The sequence below is a fragment of the Cornus florida genome, unplaced genomic scaffold, assembly GCF_030987335.1.
Source record: "Cornus florida cultivar Cherokee Brave unplaced genomic scaffold, ASM3098733v1 CherokeeBrave_3.0.0_Hap2_Chr10, whole genome shotgun sequence".
NCBI lineage: Eukaryota > Viridiplantae > Streptophyta > Magnoliopsida > Cornales > Cornaceae > Cornus > Cornus florida.
Genome location: NW_026775580.1, coordinates 1,298,978 through 1,319,457, shown reverse-complemented (window position 1 = coordinate 1,319,457; position 20,480 = coordinate 1,298,978). Strand labels below are relative to the sequence as shown.

Below are 20,480 nucleotides of genomic sequence, written 5' to 3'. Positions count from 1 at the left end.
GTGATTACATAAATTATTGTGTTAAATCATTAACAAAAGCACGCTATGCGATTGAGATTTACAATATATGGATCTTCATAGCATTGAACATGTACATGGTACCCATGCATGGCATTGGGAAGGAAAAAGGAAAATTTGATTTTAAAAAGAAAAGAAATTGATTTGGGGAAAAGTTTTGAAATGAGGTTTGCGAAAACCCGAACGGTTAGGAGTTGCCCAGTGTCCCTAGCATTAATGGGACCTAGAGGGAACTAGGGAGACTGCTCTAGCATGGTTGAGCTACCTATGCCTATGGAGTTGCTTGGCCAGAGACAGTTAGCCAATCCTTCTCTCGTGGCGCCATGGAGTTGCTATGGGCCGGGTTACATTATCGGTTCGGAAATGGTTGCGATTGGAAAGAAGTTTTGGGAATGGGGAGCGACATTCCATTGCACTGGCATCATATTTCATGGCACTGCATTTTCATGAGGTTTGTTGGATTAGCAAGGTGACCTATTTTCCCCGAATGAGCATGACCCCTTCTTTATTTTCCGTTCTTTGTTTGGATTCACGGGTTCATTAAGGAGTGCATTTTAAGCACTTCCTACTGAGCCGTTGTGCTAACCCCATTATTACCATTTTTTAGGTCATGGCAAAGAAGTGGCGGATGACAATCCCCCACAAGTTTAGATGGATTGAATGAAACTTTAACTTCTTTTGTAATCAATGTATATGTCTCTAATTTGCTACAATTTGTATTAAGAGATGCCATGTATTCAATTCATGGATAGAAATGGTTTTGAGACCACTTTTGTATCTTTTGCGGTCTCATTAGGATTTCTAGAACCATGCAAGGCCTTATAGCCATATTATGATGCAACCGTACTCTATTTGGACTTCAATGAATGTATGAAGCTCGTCTTTGTTTTCTCATTGACGTTTAATGCCAACGATTTGTCATTTATGCTTGCCCCGAGTTGGGACATGGTATCGATGGTCAAAACGACAAAAAGGTGCGACAAAAACAAGTTCTAGAAGGGGCAGAAAGCCCCCGTTTCTAGGCTGGGGACGATCGCTCGTCCAAATAGGACGAGCGCTCACCCGACAGGTGAGTCGCCACAACGCGCGCCCAGCATGCTCGACGATCGCTCGTCAAGGGCGGACTAACGATCGTGGTTAAGTTGAGCCCACTCTTCTTTTCAGCCTTCTCTGATTCTTCTGAGACTCTTCGTATGGGCCCCACATGACCCTTAGGATGTACGGTACCCACTGGTTGGTTGCGAGCCCAATGGTTCAAAATGTCATTTTTACCCTTTTTAGCCCTATAACAAGCAACCTTAAACCAAATTGTTTTATTTCAAATTCAAGTGACCCCTAACGTTCTTATACGACTTAGAAGGCAATTATAAGGTCCCCAATGCATTGCACAGTCCAAAATGACCAAATTACCACTATAACCCTAATTGGACTGCTTCAAGGTTAAAGCTGATTCTTTCACTAGTAAGTGATCTAAATTGAATTATAAGCATTGTTATGGCCTTCTCGTGGCCTTTAGTACACGATGTTGGTCAAATAGACCATTTTACCCTTGGGTGTTTCCGGTTCAGGTCATGACACGATTAGGGTTTTGGATCCCGGGTTTGGGTCGTTACACTTGGGGTTGGCTACTTAAATCCCATATTTCCATTCCACTCTATTTAAAACCAGTCTTAGTCAATCCACATCCTATTATATCTTTCTTTGCTTAACTCTAGCCACGTTAACTTTGGCCTTCCTCTTCCCCTAGTATTACCCTCAATGTGCTACTTTTCCTAATCAACGCACTTAAAGGTCTTCTTTGTACATGTCTAAACCATCTAAAGTTCTTAACTGATTTTATCTCCAATTGGTACTACTCCAACCATCTCCTGACTAATTATTTCTAATTTTATCCTTTATAGTCTTATCGCACATCCATCTCAACATTCACATTGTTTTACAGCGAGTGTGGCAGCCAATCAAAACCTATTGTTGTCCTCTCTCTTGCTCACACATCCACATCCTCTTGCTCCATCTCTTTCTCCAATTCTCGTTTTCTCTGATACCTATATTTCTAAGGTTTTGCGCTTTTGTTCTGATTTTGGTTTCTCAAGGATTCACTTAATCTCAACGTCTCAGTGAGTTACATGGAGAAATCACAATTAATGACCTTGGAATCACCATATGGAGCAAGTTGGCCACAAAGTTCAAACTTCTATAAAAATTTTGAAAGAAAATGACAAATAGATGTTTGTAGTTAGGGTTTTGAAGTAGAAAAAGTGTAGGGAAAGGGCTGCGAAGTACTTGGAAGGGGATAATGTGGCCATACTCAATCCAGGTTTCAGCTGATTCTGGTTGGAGGCAGAATAACTGTACCGAAATGTGTAACATTCTTCGGCCTTTCCCAACTTAGAACAGCCTCAACTTTGGATGGATCTACGGAGATGCCATTTTTGGACCAGAGCTTAGAACAATCATGCATGAATGTGATAATTGAAACAAAGAACAACCCATGACTTTCAACAAAGAATCCAAATCTCAGCACATGACAACAAGAGAACCAATTCCAATTTATGGAAAATCCGGTAAAGGACTTGAAAGAGTAAAGCACGGAGAGTATGAAATAAAATAACATATAGCAACATAAATTAGAGGAACCCTACCTCCCATGGAGAAAATATAAATAAATGAAGATGTGCTTGAATTCGTCTTAAGGAAACTGATGTATATTGGAGATTCTGATCTAATTACCTTGTAATTGTTTGATTGTGGATATTAGTAATGACGTTTCTATGTATTTTAAGGTCAGGTTCTATGAGTTTGATGGTTGGGAAACATAAGAAATCTGGTAGTTGTTGAAAATGTGAATTCTGCCTAAAAGCATTACAATTTTCCCTGGATCTCCTCTGGAAATGAATTTTTATCAGGAGTTTTACAGCTTCAATGGCTACAAATCTTTTACCACAGGTTCCCATGCATGTCTAGAACCTCCCAAATTAATTTCGTAATTTTTAGACAAGCATATATTTTTATAAAATCCAACAGCGCAGGCTGTCCATCTTTAAATCGCTGCTGGAAAACAGATTTTAAATGAATTATTTGACCAACTTCTGGACACCGGATCATTACCAAACTTTCCAGTTTTATACTTCCGTGAATCTGCTTTCTAAAAATAAATTTATTGAAATTTTCTCAGCTCCAGATATTTTTCAAATGAACAAAGTTTGCCGAAAACTTTATTTTCAGCTCATTCTTTGACTGCCATTTTCCTTCCAAAAACTGATTTTATTGGCAAATCTTAAGTTGCTGGGAATTCCAGTGTCACATTACCCTTTGAGTCTAGTTTTCAAATCATTTTCGTTTGCTCCATTTTGATTTAAAATGAATTTTCTACGAATTTTTAATTAATTGCAGCGCAGATTTTGTTTTGAGGTTGTTTGTGACGTGTTTAAGTTGGCAATTATCGGAGTAGCGCAGCGGAATTTTGTTTCTGGTTATTTGGGTTGAAGTAGGACCAAGAATGGTCTGATTTTATTTGGATTGTTTTTCGAAACTTGTTTTGTTATAGCCCCTAATTTCGGGTCGTTACAAAATGGGTGGTGCAGGATATATTATTTTTACTTTAATTACTAAACAACAAAAATAATTGAAGCATATAGAGAAAAAAAAAAAAAAAAAAAAAAGATCAGAAAAATGATTTTTATGTTGTAAATAAAACTGAGAAAACGGGTCAGATCACTGAAGTGGGTTGCATTCATCAACCCGGATTCATGGGACTTGTAACTTCAAATTTCATAAAAGAATAAAGGATCTAAAGAATTCGAACAAAAATAGGTTGCAGGGATCAGATATGTTTGCACCCTATCAGCATCTGACCCACTCAAATATGGGTTAAGATGGTTTTCGTACCCATTTTCTACCTATCCAAACCCTCTGAAATTGCCAGCCCTGATTAATGTTGATCATGACAAACATTCTCAAATTTCATCTGCATAGTTCATATAAAGTTTAGCAATGTCTAGTAAGTCTCCCTCATAATTAATGAGGCTTCTTTGATATTTTTGTTTAAGATGGTTCTCCTTAAACCATCCAAAGCATCTCTATTTTAAAATACCATAGCATTCAGTTTGGCAATAGACAACTGAAATGCATGAGATACTAAAAGATAACAACTACGACACAAAGCATCATACACAAATCTTGCAATGGCGCCTCAGCTGAAACCAAATTCATGTATGGATTATGATATTTCTTTCCCAAATTATATTGTAGTCGTCAATATAGAACTCATCAAGACTACAAAATATTCCTCTCAATAAAAGTGGTTCACCCCTATCCTATCCTAGTAACTTCATCAGAAATAGTTGGCACAGATGATTCTCTCCTCATCCTGATATTGAACTTCAATTCATCATATATATTTGGAAATATGTTTTAAAATTCCTGTCAGAACTCAGAACACCAAAAAAAAAAAAAAAAAAAAAAAAAAAATGAAATCTAGAAATGGTGATGATAAGTTATATATAACATAAAAATGTTGTACAGGTCATGTGACTCAACAGTAGGCTGGAAAGCAATCTGACTCAACAGTAGGCTGGAAAGCAATCTGAGGTCACATGCAAAGGGATAAGTTGCTCACTTTTGTAACTAGTAGTACTGACTTGCTCACTTTCGTAGTTCGGGGGGGGTAATTTGCTACTTTGATGAAAGTTCAGGGGAATTTTTGCACTTTTGCCTATACAGTATGTAAATTTGTTCTAAGTATTTGACTGCAGATATGTTTTAAAGTGGATTGCCAAGGAGGTGATTGCATTGCTGTGGATAGCAGTGGGCTGCTGATTCCGAAGGAACTAGAATCTGGAGTCCAGATTAGAAGGTGACATGTTAAATTAACTGGAGCACATGAAAGGAAATCAAATTTTTTAAAGGCAGAGTGTGGCTCTGGATGAAGGCGGCTTGGACAAGGGGGCATTTTTTAATAATATCTTGTAGCCTAGGACACTGAACATACAAATCTCTCACTTCCACTCTGTATTAGATGAGCACACAATAATGGAAAGGTGCTACTGGGGCTTTGATTCTTAATCAGATCACCTTTTTCCCCCTTCTCTTGCATATATTTTCTAGGAATAAATTAAATACAACAATAAATAAAAATATATATATACAGTATGAATATTATTTATATTTTATTTACTTTGGACAAAGAACTGAAATAAGGACCCTTTTAATGATTTTCTTGGAATATCGTTTTTTCTTCTTTGTTTTTCTCATATCTTAAGGGACCTTAGAATTAACAAATTTCATTTTCTTTGAACTTATTATGACGTCTGTTTCATATATTTAGTTTCTAGTGGTTCGTCTTTATTTGATTCAATAACATCCAAACAAGTAATTTTTGGTTTACATAGTTTAGGTCCAAATTACCAACATCATTTGCCCATTTCCATTGATTGGGAGTTCTGAAGGGCATTTAGAGTAAGGCACACTTGCTCAATTGGGCACTATAGACACTAAAAATTTACATGATGTCAGAGCATAAGTTGGGTCTACCATCAATTCAGCCCACCATGAAAAAATGGACAAATGGGTCAAGTCAAATTACCCAATAAGCCCAGACCCATTATTAATGTGGGTCACAAGATAATTATATATAATTGAGGATAATTATGCATAATTATCATAACAATAAATAGGATAATTATCACAATTAAAGTGGATAATTATCAAAGGTGAAGCAAGTTGCAATTGTAAAGGGATTGTCTATCAAAAAAAGCAAGTTGCAATTACCAAAGGGATTGTATGTCAGTGGATTGTCTTTTGGATTTTGTTGATAGCTTGAAACGTTAGTGTCGTCTTGGATGGCAGTTGTTTGGTTTGGGAGTGCTGCCCGTTTCAGCGTATTTATAAAATCTTTTCATTATCTATCAAAAAAAACGTTGCAATTCTACCTCTTCATCAAGCCTATAAATAGAGGTAAAGGGGTAGAGAATGGGGGAGAACACCAAGAAAACCAAAGAGAGATTAATGAAACTCTGCCAAACTCCACATTCTCCCAACACTCGAACCCTGAAGACGAAGAACAACAAGCACATTCAAAGTCATGCCGTTCGTCAAGATTCCACAAGGTTGAAGAACCACCAAACAACTCCATTTGAGATCAAGCCTCCACGGCCCTCAAAAGGGAATCAATTCAAGCTTTGTTTATTCTTCGAAGATTTTAAGGAAGTTTGTCACAATCAGTTCAAAATCAAGCTTTGAAGCCCTTGCACTGAACATCATAGGAGATTGAATCAAATGATACTTTCTTTCTTTTGTAAAGAACACCTCAGAGGATTGTACTCATTAATTTTTATACAATGATTAGTTCCACATTTTGTTCTTTAATTTTTCAAGACACAAAATTTGTTTGTACAGTCACAAAGAGCCCCATACAGTGACTTACTATGAGTTACAATGAGAGTGGTGTAGGCGGAAATCTCAATGGAGAATTCACAGTATGAACAAACTTAGATGGGGTGAAAAGGTCTTTCAAGCATACCCAAGAGATGAGCTAGTTCCCATAGCCACAACATCCTATAGTCCAAGCATATCTCAAGCAATTGTACTCTAGCTAAAAACTGCTTCCCAATGATCTCCACAGTATGACAGCAGAGTGGAATAAAACTACGTAATTCAGACCTCTAACAATAAAATAACACCAGTACAATCTCATGCATATAAATTACAAAACTATTTACCTTAATAGCAAGAAATTATAAACTTAATCATATGAGAGCAATTAAGAACATAATTACGATTTCACACGTTCTCACCAACCATCACAATACCAAGCTAATTCCAAAAGCATGTGAAGTATGAGTACTATACCAATACACCCATCTACAATGCATGCATATAATAGGGATCTAGATAAACATAATATAAACCATAAAGTGAACAAATACCTCTGCATCAGTGCCATAGAGAGTTACGCGATAAACAACAGAAACAGAATTGCCATCAGCAGAATAAGTGATGCTTCGGACCTCACCAGACCATTCTACAATAGATAGAGGACATGGAACATGTTGAGATTTGAAAGAATTCATATACCATTAAAACTATAATTGCAATAATTTCAATGAAGGAACATGATGCCTTAACATACCTGGAGCATGTAAGTTCATAATTCGATTCACAATATGCCTGGAAACAATGAACAGTGATATTTTGATTAGCACAATCCTAAACTTTGAATATTGTGCTAAGGAACCAAGTAGAGAAGTAATAATAGAGGTAACAAAATAGAGAATACATATGAGGAAGTATTTTTTTAAAAAAAAGGACTCTGAAGGTTGTTTAGGCTATTTTATACGTTTCTAAATTTCTCGATGGGATTGTTCCCACAAATTCCTTGTGCTAAACGTAACCGCTATTACCACAATTTGAAGTCTTGCTCAATATGGTGATTACTTAACCAAGTCAAGTTGTTATCGTTGTACTAATATGTTACGTAGTATATAAAAAACTTGGGTGACCTAGTCACTTCTTATATCATGAGACAACTTGCGTGTCTCACACAAGATAATACCGTCTTGCAGGATGTCTCGCAATACCACAAGTCGCAACATCTAAGTGAGAGGTCATCTAGCTTATGCAACATTTAAAACACAACAAAATCAAGTCGGTCTACTCAGGAACTTTGTCCCAAAAATGTCAGTTGCTCAATATTAATATATGAATATCCATGCATTCTTTTAAAAGGTTTAAAAATATGTGGAACTAAATCAGAAAATATGGAATGTAAATTTAGCAATGCTATAAGAGATGATAATATAGCGAAAACATTTCAAGATGAAAGTATTAGTCAAAGTAATTATTTTCAACATTTAGTATCAATTATACACCAACAGGCCACTGGCCTAACAATATCAAACCCTTACTTCTCAAAGACAGGTCAAGGGTTCAAGCCTCAGTAGAAACATGTGTGTGAGTACCAACTATGAAGAAAAAAAAAAGTATCAAACTGTTTTTTTTTTTTTTTTTGATAAGTAAAGATATATTAACAAACGCGCTCAGAGGGGAGCGAACCCTAAACAAAACAAAAAAACAAAAATGCAAACGCGTCAATACAACAATAAGTTGTCAAAAAAATCCAAAAAGCTATCTACATATGGGCAATTTTTCCCATTAACCCAAGAATAAAGAGAATGCAAAATATTCGCTTTGATAACCAACACCGACGATTCCTGTCCTTCGAAAGATCTCCTATTCCTCTCATGCCACAACCCCCACCAAATACAAAGAGGTGCAACCCTCCACGCCCTCCTAACCCGACTTTCCACTCTACTCCCTCTCCAAGCTTCTAACATGTCCATTATGTTACTTGACACTACCCATTCCACCCCAAAAACATTCAGCATCAGACTCCAAGCATCCACTGCCACTCTACAATGCAACAAGAGATGATTAACCAATTCGCCCACCTTCTTACACATGCAACACCAATTAACTGTTATTTGGCGTCTTTTTCTGAGATTATCCAAAGTAAGAATGCTGCCAAGCGCCATTGTCCATGTGAAAAAAGCCACCTTTATTGGAGCTGAAGTCCTCCAAACAGCCTTCCAAGGAAACCTGTTGCTCATCAAATTCGTAAGACTTTTATAAAACAGACTCACCTTAAACACCCCTCTAGAATCCCCCTTCCACACCATCTCATCCCTTCCTTCCCCCTCCACCACTTGACTATAAATTAATCCCATTAATTCGGTAAACTCCAACTATTCCCAATCATTAAAATTTTTGCAAAATCTCACATCCCAACTAGCTCTCTCATTCTCTAACCTAAAATAATCTGCCACCACCACATGCTTCACCTCAACCATCCTATAAAGTCTAGGAATCCTACAAGCCAACGCCACATCCCCACACCAAAGATCTGTCCAAAACCTCACAAAACTACCATCCCTAACTCGAAACCGTATCCACTTAGAGAACTCGTCCCACCCCCTCCTAATACCTTTCCATGATCCGATACCTGCTGATGCATTCACACCTCTAGACACCCAACCTCCCTCCTCTTCCTAAACCCCCAAGCAATAACACGCCTCCAAAACACGGACCTTTCGCATCCAAATCTATTTAACCATTTCCTTAACAGAGCTTTATTAAACATTTCCAACCTGCGCAGTCCCAAGCCTCCTCTTTAAATCGGGGTGCACACTTTCTCCCAATTCACAAGATGGTACTTAAACTCCTACACCCCCCCCCCCCCCCCCCCCCCCCCCCCCCCCAAAAAAAAAAAAAAAAAAAAAAGTTCCCCTGAATCTTATTAAGTCTACCAATCACTGTTTTAGGGATTGGAAACAAAGACATGAAATATGTAGGAAGGTTAGCTAAGGTACTCTTTAACAATATAAGTTTACCCCCTTTCAACAAATATTGCTTCTTCCACCCAAATAACCACTTTTGAAAACATTCCACCACTAGATCCCAAACAGCAACTCTCCTCGAGGAAGCACCCAATGGCAACCCCAAATAAGAAATAGGAGAAACCTCCACTCCGCAACCCAAAATAGCTGCCAACTCATGAATATGTCCCACATCCCTAATTGGAACAATCACACTTTTTCCAATATTAATCTTCAACCCCGAAACCACTTGAAAATAGGCCAAAACACCCCTCAAGTGTCTCACTTGATTCACACTAGCATCACAAAACACAATAGTGTCATCAGCAAACAGCAAGTGAGATGTACAAATCTGATTTGGCGCACAGCCCACTGTAAACCCTTGGATAAAGCCCAGAACCTCTGCCCTTTTCATGAGTATACTAAAGGCTTCCATTACAATAATGAATAAAAAAGGGGACAATGGGTCCCCTTGACGCAAACCTCTCGAACTTGCAAAGAAACCTACTGGTATTCACTAAGATAGAAAACTGAGCAGTCGAAATACATTAATGAATCCACCCCCTCCATTTTGTGCCAAACCCCATCCTCTCCAACACATACAATAAGAACGCCCAATTCACATGATCATATGCTTTTTCTATGTCCAATTTACATACAATCCCCGGTTCACCACTCCTAACTCTAGCATCAATACATTCAGTGGGTCGAGAATTTGTCTTCCTCCAACAAACGCATTTTGAGACTCCAAAATGACCCCATCCATCACTTTCCTTAACCTGTTAGCTAGAATCTTCTCAATAATCTCATAAACTGCACCCACCAAACTAATTGGTCTGAAATCCTTAAGCTTCAACCGCTCCCCCCTTATTAGGTATAAGAGTAATAAAAGTGGCATTCAAACTCTTCTCAAAACACCCTTCCTCGAAAAAAACATGCATTACACCCATCACATCCTCTCTCACCACCTCCCAATTCTTTTGAAAAAATGCAATTGTAAACCCATCAGGCCAGAGCTTTATCTCCATCACAACTCCTTAGAGCTTCCAACACTTCCTCCTCCCTAAATTGCCTCTCCAAATCCCCTCTATCCTCATTAGAAATTTTTTCAAACACAATATCATCCATCCCCGGCCTCCAAGAGACGGACTCTGTAAATAGCTCTTGATAAAATGCCACAAGCCCTGTCCGGATCTCCTCTTCAGTTTCAGCCATAACACCATCAAAGCATATCCTACCAATACTGTTCCCTCTTCTATGAGCATTAGCTAATCGATGAAAAAACTGAGTATTGCTATCCCATTCATTAAGGCACAATGTTCTCGACTTCTGTCTCCACGAAACTTCCCCCATCGCTGCAATCTCTTCAAAGTCAGCCTTACACTCCTCCCTTTTACTCCTCTCTAACACTGAAATCCCCTCAACACCTTCCTTCCTATCCAACTTTGAAATCTCCAAAAGTAGCTGATTCTTCCTCCACTCCAACTTACCAAACACCTCCTTATTCCAAACCTTAATGTCGCCCTTTAAGTATCTCAACTTAGTAGCCAATTTGAAACTTGGGTTACCCCTAACATCATAAGCTCCCCACCCGTTCATAATCCTTGCTTTGAAATCATCCACTCGTAGCCACATGTTTTCAAATCTAAAAGGGGTTCTCCCTCTCCTAGTCCCTCCACAATCAAGCAAAATAGGTATATGATCAGAAATTGCCCGTACACACGCCACTTAAGCCACATCCGGGAACTTCTCCTCCATCTCCACTGAAATCAAGAATCTGTCCGGCCTAAAAAAAGAAAGAGGATCCCTCCCACTTGACCATGTAAAAGCGCCTCCCTCCATGGGAAGGTCCAACAACCTGTTAGCTTCCACGAACTCGGAAAAATCAGCCATTACTCCATCCCACGCAACCCAGAAGATCTCTCGCTCGTGTTAAGGACAGCATTAAAATCACCACCAACACACCACTGCACCCCCCATCGGCTTCTAATTGTACCCAGTTCCGCCCACGACACTCTACGCTCCACATCACCTACAGGCCCATAGACACCCGAAAAACACCAATTCGAACCATCTTCCTCAAACCCAAACAGTGATGATAATGAATGCCTCCCTTTCCAAACATCAGCCTTCGACACCCATCTCCTATCCCAAAGAACAGCAACTCCCCCAGACGTCCCCTCTGCATTACCCCCCCCCCCCCCCCCCCCCAACACAACAACAACACACACCCAAAAAAAAAAAAAAAAACTTTTCATAACCTTAGCCTCCTCCACTTCCAATTTAGTCTCCTGCAAGCAAACCACATGCACCTTCCATTTCCGAATCAGAGCCTTCAACACCTTCCTCTTTCTCGGGTCATTCAGTCCCCGAACATTCCAAGACACCATATTGAGCTTCATTAACAACCATTAATTCTTCCACTCCCCCTCCTTCCCCCACTCCTCTTCACTCTCCCTGCTCCACTCCTTCCTTCATAATTCACTTCAGAAAACAAACCTTTCAGCTCTCTCACCCCTTTCAAAACATTCACACTCTTCTCCTTCTTCCTCACCCATTCATCCTCCACTGCTTGAAACAACTCCATCACTTGCAAATCCTCCCCTTTCCAAGTCAACCCCAAAAATTTACTTTCCTCTTCAATACCCTTCACAAACTAGTTATCATCAACGCCATCCAACTCCAAGTGTCTCTGACCATCCCTAATCACTGCCAAGGGAGTGTGAATGCCCACCGTACTCTCTCCAACCTCAGCCTCGATGTCCCATAAATGAAACGAAATCTCCGAATCAACCTCATTAATATCAAACTCATCCTGTCCACTATCTACTCTGGACTCTGTTCGCACATGTTCAGTACCTACATCATCAAGCACCATACAACTGCACCCCATTCTAATAAAATCATTCCTCTATTTAAATGCATTTGCCAACAGCTTGATCAACCCCCTCTCTTCCTCTGAGTGAATCAACCCTCCATCCTCCCTAACTGAAAATACTGGACCACTCCCTTCACCATCCACTTCAGGTATCGTTGCAAGTCTCTAGCCCACCAGTGTCCTCCCCCTTTCCTCCCTCTCACCCACTATCCTCACCACCCCAGAAGGAGGAGTAGAAGAAGAAGAAGCATGTGTAGAGGAAGAAGAATTCAATGCAGAGAACATACCTAAACCACCACCTTCAGCAACAACCCATTTCTGCTTTTGAATTCTCGACCACTTTTTGCCTATCGTCAGGCTACGAACCTGAAATTCACGGCATGGTCGAAGATGGTGACCTGATTCCTTACCTCTTTTCTCGTCCCCCAGCGCTCCCCACCTTCCCCCCCCCCCCCCCCCCCCCCCCCCCCCCCTTTTCCGAATGTTTGCCAATCTATGCGAAGCCTTCACTGTACCCATTCCTTCTGATACTTTAACTTCAGCCCTAAAATTACTCGCAAGCCCATTACTATGCCCCTCCCCCACAAGCCCACTCTCATTAACCCCATATGGCCCAAAAGACTTCACCCCCCCTTCCCCCAAACCTTGCCCATAACATTCCGGCCCACATGTGTAAACCCATCAAAAGTATCAATTATCCAAAAGTTCAGAGAGATTAATGATGGATGTAAGTAGTAAAACTAGATAGGTTGGAAAAATGAAGGCAAGCTAATGGTGTTTTATGCAATAAAAAATTACCAAAATTTAAAAGGAGACGTATTATATAGGACAAGCACTAGACCGGCTATATATATGGAGCAAAGTGTGTTGGGTGCTAAAAAAGAAACAATACTCGATCAATTATCCCCCATCGAGAAGAACTCTCCTCCTAAGAGTAAAGCCTATGGTAGGACTCCAAGGACTATGAGGAAACACAACAAAGCTCATCATCAATACTCCATGTGATATCTGAAGCTGGATAACCTGTCCATCGAACAAGGTAATACTGAATATCTCCAACAGGAGAAGCATTATGCTGACGGTCAAAAATATCCCAAATGCAACCAATATAGTGGCGCAGCTAAAAAGGCGGAAGAAATAATGCTGGTGCGGAGGAAAATGTAACTCACATGGCAATGGAATAGGAGGCTCAAAGGTGCCTCGGTCAAAGCGAGCAAGCTTACCAATAACAATCAGTAAGATGACTAACAATCATTAACATGGCAACTAACAAATACCCCGCATCAAAAATTGAATTAGCACTCGTATCCAAGGACCAGTCAAACAAAAATAGACATTAGGTCCTAATTTATGAATGATGTGAAAAAGTTCAACAACTTGGGCATTTTCTATCTGGAACGAGTTTTTAGATTAGGATCTTGTCGTGTACGGATTATACCATAATTTCCTTTAATAAATTTATGTTCCTATAATGAGTATATGCAGTAAGTTCAAAATTCTTATTACTCAAGACAATTGTGTGTTGCACATCATTCATGTATGACAATTCCACAATTTAGCTTGATGTTCCGCAAATGTTACATCTATAATTTATTTAAATAAGTGCATTTCAATGGTGGAGAAACCAACATTTCCTCAGATGTGATATGGAGAACTTTATAGTTACTTCTTTTTCTTCTTTTGTCAAAATAGGTTTATCTTTATGAGACTGAAAAGAAGATCTATGTGGTGCTTTAAAATCCCTTTCTGGACGCTTTGCCGGTGTTAGCATGACAGTTTTATCATTGCATTTGAAAACATAAACATTGTCTATACTATAATTAGTAGCACCTATATTGTAGATCCAATGGTGACCAAGTAGTATGTGGGCTACAGTCAAAGTAAAACCCACACCAGATGTTATCAAAATAAACGCCCATTTGAATAGGAATTTAACACCTTCATTGACAATCAAGAAAGTCCTACCAATCCAAGTCATCCTATATGGTTTGATACTGGGTTTATTAAAGCTTCTTGGTTTACAGACTGTTTCTCTACATCTGAGATTTGTGTGAAATATGTTGGTGCAGTTCCAGTCATCTTCTCCCATGAGGGTAGATGGGATGCACATTGCATCATTATTGCAGGTCTCATCTTCGGCATGATTTTCCCTAAGGTCTAGAAATGGTCCACTTTCGTCTAGGTCATGTAGATTCTCGGGTGGATATCTACATTCTGGAATATCAAAATGAAATTCACGCGCCCGGGACGCATGGAGGAATGACTCAGGCAAAGGGGACACGTGGCAGCACACTTGGCAACAGAGGACCCAACGGGAAAAATAAGTGGTTGCCAGCCATAGGGACATGTAGTGAACCTTGAAGGGTCCCTTGGTACGATCAATCACGTGGCCTGCCAAATGAATTCAAACTTCATCCCAATGGACTCAGGCTTGCACAACAAATTTGGGCCACTGGGATTGGGACCAAGCCAAGGAACAACCAATGAAAAGGAATGGGCCTATAGAATCTATTAAAGGGATCGGATTCAAATTGGCTGAGTCAGAAGAACAGTAAGGAAAGTGTGCCCGTTACTGTTGGGATGGGTCAAAAGGCAGATTTAAGAGAGAAGCATAATGAAAAAAAACAATGGACCCAAAATAGGCAACCAGCCCATTTGAAGCAATCAGTCCATAGAAAATGGACATGGGCTAAGAAACAAAAATGGCACGGCCCGTAGGCCGTAGTTGAAGAGGGTCCAAGAAAAGTAAATAGACTCAGTCAACCAAAAACACAATTTAATGAAAATAACATATCTAATATCCAAAGACTTGGAAAACATATCTGATATCCAGAGCCCTAATTTTGTGTTGAAGTCCAAGGCTAGTTTCGTAGACTTGGATGGAAGACACGGAGCAAGTGTTGTTAAAGGCGCGCCTAGGCTCGAGGCGCAGGTCTAGCGCATGTTGTCATCCCAGGCTCATTGATGTTTACTAGGCGCTCGCCTCGGTTGCGCCTCGTCCTATTTGTCTAGGCGCGCCTCGTTGTTTTTTGTGTTTTTTTTTTAAATGATTGTTCTATCTCTTAAGCCAAAAAGGGTACTTTTGGCAACTTAATAAACAAATAAGAAAGTCTAAGCATATCAGAGAATGATCTTTTGTTCAAAAGAATAAACAAATAAGAAAGACCTCAAAAGAATTAACAGATAAGAAAGACCAAGACCGAACATAGAAAGAGTGAGACTGTGAAAGCAACGACGAAGCCCTAGTGGCAGAGACGAATGACGAAGCCATGTCAGTTCTTTCTTCTTCTTCTCTCTTCTCCTCTCTTCTCCTCTACTCCTCTCTTCTCATCTTTGTTTACTTCTTTCTCTCCATCTAGTTCTCTTCTCTCTGTTTTTTTTTTTTTTTGGGCTCTATTTTTTTCTCCTTTAACACTTTCTCTCTTTTCTCGTCTACTTCTCTGTCTTCATCTACTTCTTTTGTCTCTACCTCTTTTCTTCGTTTTTTTTTTTGCCTCCATTTTTTTTTTCTTTTCTTGTTAAAAGTTTTTTTTTAAAAGATTTATTTCTTTTTGTACTCTGTTTTGCTATTCAAGAAAACAAATTTGTGTTATGTTTTATGGTTCTTGAATGCTTATATAGTTGATGGATTTACTTTTTAATATTTGATATTAATTTTTAGACTATAAATATGACTTGTGAGATACGAATGCTATTATGGTAGTTTAAAATTTCAATTGTGCGCCTCACTTCACTCAGGCACGTGCCTAGGCTCCAAAGGACCTCTAGCGCCTTGGTGCACCTTGAGCCCTTAATAACACTGCACGGAGCAACAGCCACCCTTCATTGTTGATGGTAAGCAAGGCTGGCAGGAGCCTTAGGCAACTTAGGTGGTCACCTAAGGCCCTAGCCAATAGGAAGGCCAATTATTTCCTAATATTATTAGACACCAACTAATACATAAACTTTTTTTTTTTTCTTTTTTTTTTTTTTTTTGATAAATAAGCAATTCATTAAAAGCGTTCAAAAGAGGAACGCGTCCCTACAAGACCACAAAAACCTGGGTACCCTAAGGCCCCAGGGAAGCCAATAGAACATAGTTTACCCGAAGAGGAACATAATCTACCCGAACCCCAAAAAATAGAGCTAATATTAGAAGATTTAAGAACAATAACCGAAGATTCCACTCCTTTAAAGGATCTTCTATTCCAATAACCTCGAGCCTGTGCTCCCACCCAACCCCCTCTCCAGGTGTCCATCAGACCTCTCGTAGATCTAGGCATGACCCAGTAAACTCCAAATAGGCCTAACAAAGGATTCCAACATTCAACCGCCACTAGACAATGCAAAAGAAGATGATCAACCAACTCGCCATTACACTTACACATGCAACACCAATTCACCGTGATATGCCTTCTCCTTCTCAGATTATCCAGCGTCAATATTTTACCCCACACGACCGTCCAAGCAAAGAAAAGCCACTTTCAATGGCACCTTAGTTCGCCACATTGCCATCCAAGGGAATACCACCCCAGCTGGGTCCAAAAGGCATCCGAAAAACAATCTCACACTAAACATTCCCCTAGAAGAAGGAATCCACACAAGAGAATCCCTACCTCCTTCACGAATCACCTGTTTATACAACAACTCCAAGAAACCAAAGACATCATCCATCTCCCAGTCCTGAAAAGATCGCTAAAAAAGCACGTCCCAAACCGGTCTCCCGCTCCTACTTCCCAAAGGGAGGTCAGGGGTTCAAGCCTCGGTGGAGGCGTGTGTGTGTGAGTACCAACTAAGAGAAAAAACAAAAAGGCGATAGCAGTCAGCCATCGAGGCATGCCTATTAGCCACAATCCTAAACAGTCTAAGGGAAAGAGCATGCTAAAGTGCGATCTCCACACCACAAATCCTTCCAAAACCGAATCTCCATACCATCATGAATTCTGAATCTGATATGCTTAGAAAATTCATTCCATCCCTTCCTAATGTCTTTCCTAACACCAACGCCTCTAGGAATAGACACCACAATAGAACACCGCCCGCCACACACCCCCCCTCCCCCTCCTCCCCAAAGCGACACAAGATAACCCTCCTCCACAACCTATCCCGCTCAATACCAAACCTCCACAACCACTTACCTAAAAGGGCCCTGTTAAAAGGCAACAGTCTTCTAATCCCAATTCCTACGAACTTAGCAGGCTTGCACACCTGCTCCCAACGAACCAGATGATACTTAAACTCATCCCCCAAACCTCCCCATAAGAGGTTCCTCTGAAGTCTTTCAATACAAGCAAACTCCAAATAGGCCTAACAAAATATTCCAACATTCAACTGCCACTGGACAATGCAAAAGAAGATGATCAACTGACTCGCCATTACACTTACACATGCAACACCAATTCACTGTGATATGATTTCTCCTTCTCAGATTATCCAATGTCGATATTTTACCCCACACGACCGTCCAAGCAAAGAAAAGCCACTTTCAATGGCACCTTAGTTTGCCACACTGCCTTCCAAGGGAATACCACCCCAGCTGGGTCCAAAAGGCATCCGAAAAAAAGGATCTCATACTAAACATTCCCCTAGAAGAAGGAATCCACACGAGAGAATCCCTACCTCCTTCACGAATCACCTGGTTATACAACAACTCTAAGAAACCAAAGACATCATCCATCTCCCAATCCTGAAAAGATCGCTGAAAAAGCACGTCCCAAACCGGTTTCCCACTCCTAATTCCCAAAGGGAGTTCAGGGGTTCGAGCCTCGGTGGAGGCATATGTGTGTGGGTACCAACTAAGGAAAAATAAATAAATAAATAAAAAATAAGGTGATAGCAATCAGCCACCGAGGCATGCCTATTAGCCACAATCCTAAACAGTCTAAGGGAAAGAGCATGCTAAAGTGCGATCTCCATACCACAAATCCTCCCAAAACCGAATCTCCATACCATCATGAGCTCTAAATCTAATATGCTTAGAAAACTCATTACATCCCTTCCTAATGTCTTTCCAAACACCGACGCCTCCAAGAATAGACCCCACAACAGAACACCCCACCCCCCCCCCAAAAAAAAAAAAAAAAAGCGACACAAGATAACCCTCCTCCACAACCTATCCCGCTCAATACCAAACCCCCACAACCACTTACCTAAAAAGGCCCTGTTAAAAGGCAGCAGTCTCCTAATCCCAATTCTTGCAAACTTAGCAGGCTTACACACCTGCTCCCAACGAACCAGATGATACTTTTTTATAAGTAAGATTTTATTAAAAACGCTCAAAAGGGGAGCAAAGCCCAAAGAAACAAAAGAAAACAAAAGAGCCAAAGGGCGCCTTAGACCTTCAGAGAGGCCAAGAAAACAATAATTTCCTCCATAGATCTATAATCTCTCCCTGAAACCCAACAAAAAATAGTAGAAATAACAGAGAACTTAAGCATAGAAACAGGCTTCTTTTTTCCGTCAAAATATCTCTTATTTCTCTCAAGCCAAATACACCACCAGATACAAAACGGCGTAACCCTCCAAGTGTCCTTAATGCCAGCCCCAACAGAGACGCCTCTCTAAGCCTCAATCAACCCTCTAGAGGAAAAAGGCATGGCCCAATGGACCCCAAATAATCGAAGCATCAAATCCCAACAATCTCTGGCCATGCTGCAATGTAAAAGGAGATGATCAACAGACTCCTCATTACACAAACACATGTAACAGTGATTAACCACCACCTGATTCCTCCTCCTCAGATTATCCTGGGTTAAAACCTTACCCAGGACAAAGGTCCAAGAAAAAAAGGCGACCTTGCGGGGAGCCTTGGACTGCCAAATAGACTTCCAAGGGAAGGGATCTCCATGACCAACCGAAAGGCATCTGAAAAAGGACCTAACCTCAAAACGGCCTTGCGAGTTAGGAATCCAGAACCACCAATGCGATTCTCCAAAGGAAATCACCTAGCTATACAACAGCTCCAGAAAACGAGAAACATCCTCAATCTCCCAATCCTGAAAATGCCTCCTGAACTGAACATCCCAAGACAGTCTCCCGTTATCAAGATGATAACAGTCAACAACCATGGCCTGTCGATGAGAAGCAATCCTATAGAGCCGTGGGAATGCGAGAGCAAGAGGGAGTTCCCCACACTAGAGATCCTTCCAAAAACTGATCCTCCTTCCATCTTTAATACGAAAACAAACATGCTTGCAGAAGTCATCCCAACCCCTCCGAATGAAATGCCAAACTCCCACCCCCCTTGGACCACGCATCGCCAGAGAGCACCATCCACCACGACTTTCCCCAAATTTGCTAGCAATAACTCTCCTCCATAACCAATGCCTCTCGATCCCAAACCTCCAGAGCCATTTACCAAGGACAGCCTTATTAAAAGGCAACAACCTCCGAAATCCTAAGCCTCCAAATCGAATTGGACGGCACACTTGATCCCACCGAACTAAGTCCCCCCCCCCCCCCCCCCCCCCCCCCCCCCCAAACAAAGGTTGCACTGCAATCTTTCAATTCTCTCAACTACTGAAGAAGGAATCTGAAACAGAGATAAGAAGTATGTAGGAAGGCTAGAAAGGGTGCTCTTAATCAGGGTAACCCGACCCCCCTTGGACAGGTACTGCTTTTTCCAACCTGCCAACCTCCTCTCGAATCTGTCCACTACCGGATCCCAACTCCCCACACATCTCGAAGGGGCACTCAAAGGCAATCCTAAATAAGAAATGGGAAAAGACCCCGTACAACATCCAAGGATCTGAGCAAACAACTCAATCTCCGGAACATCCCCAAAACCCAAACCTCCCCATAAGAAGTTCCTCTAAAGTCTTTCAATACAAGTAGCAACCAAGGACGGAATCTGGAAAAGGGATAAAAAAATATGTAGGAATGCTCGACAAAGTGCTTTCTAACAAGGTAACCCTCCCACCTTTCAATAAATATTGCTTCTTCCACCCCGCAAGCCTCCTCTCCACCATCGGATCCCAAGCACGTACAATCCTTAAAGAAACCCTCAGAGGCAAACCCAAGTAAAAAATCGGAAAAGAAATGACTCGAGGACCAAGAACAGAAGCTAACTCCTCAATATCCGGAACCTCCCCCACTGGAATCAAAGCGATCTTCCCCACATTCACTTTCAAACTCGAGACTGCTTGAAAACAGATCAACACCGACCTCAAATATCTCATCTGAGACACTTCAGCCTCGCAAAAAATCAAAGTATCATCCACAAATAAAAGATGGGA

At 40.6% G+C, this 20,480-nt stretch overlaps 1 protein-coding gene across 1 annotated transcript in view; it reads right to left on the bottom strand.

Annotated features, from left to right (window-relative positions):
* LOC132275871 (DNA repair RAD52-like protein 1, mitochondrial) overlaps nucleotides 1-20,480 on the bottom strand; it is a 57,595-nt gene that overhangs the window by 16,169 nt on the left and 20,946 nt on the right. The window contains exons 2-3 of the mRNA XM_059777042.1: nucleotides 7,148-7,185; nucleotides 6,945-7,039 (exon numbers count right to left, since the gene is read on the bottom strand). Of these exons, the coding sequence (XP_059633025.1) occupies nucleotides 6,945-7,039; nucleotides 7,148-7,185 (133 nt within the window). The remainder of the gene's footprint in view (nucleotides 1-6,944; nucleotides 7,040-7,147; nucleotides 7,186-20,480) is intronic.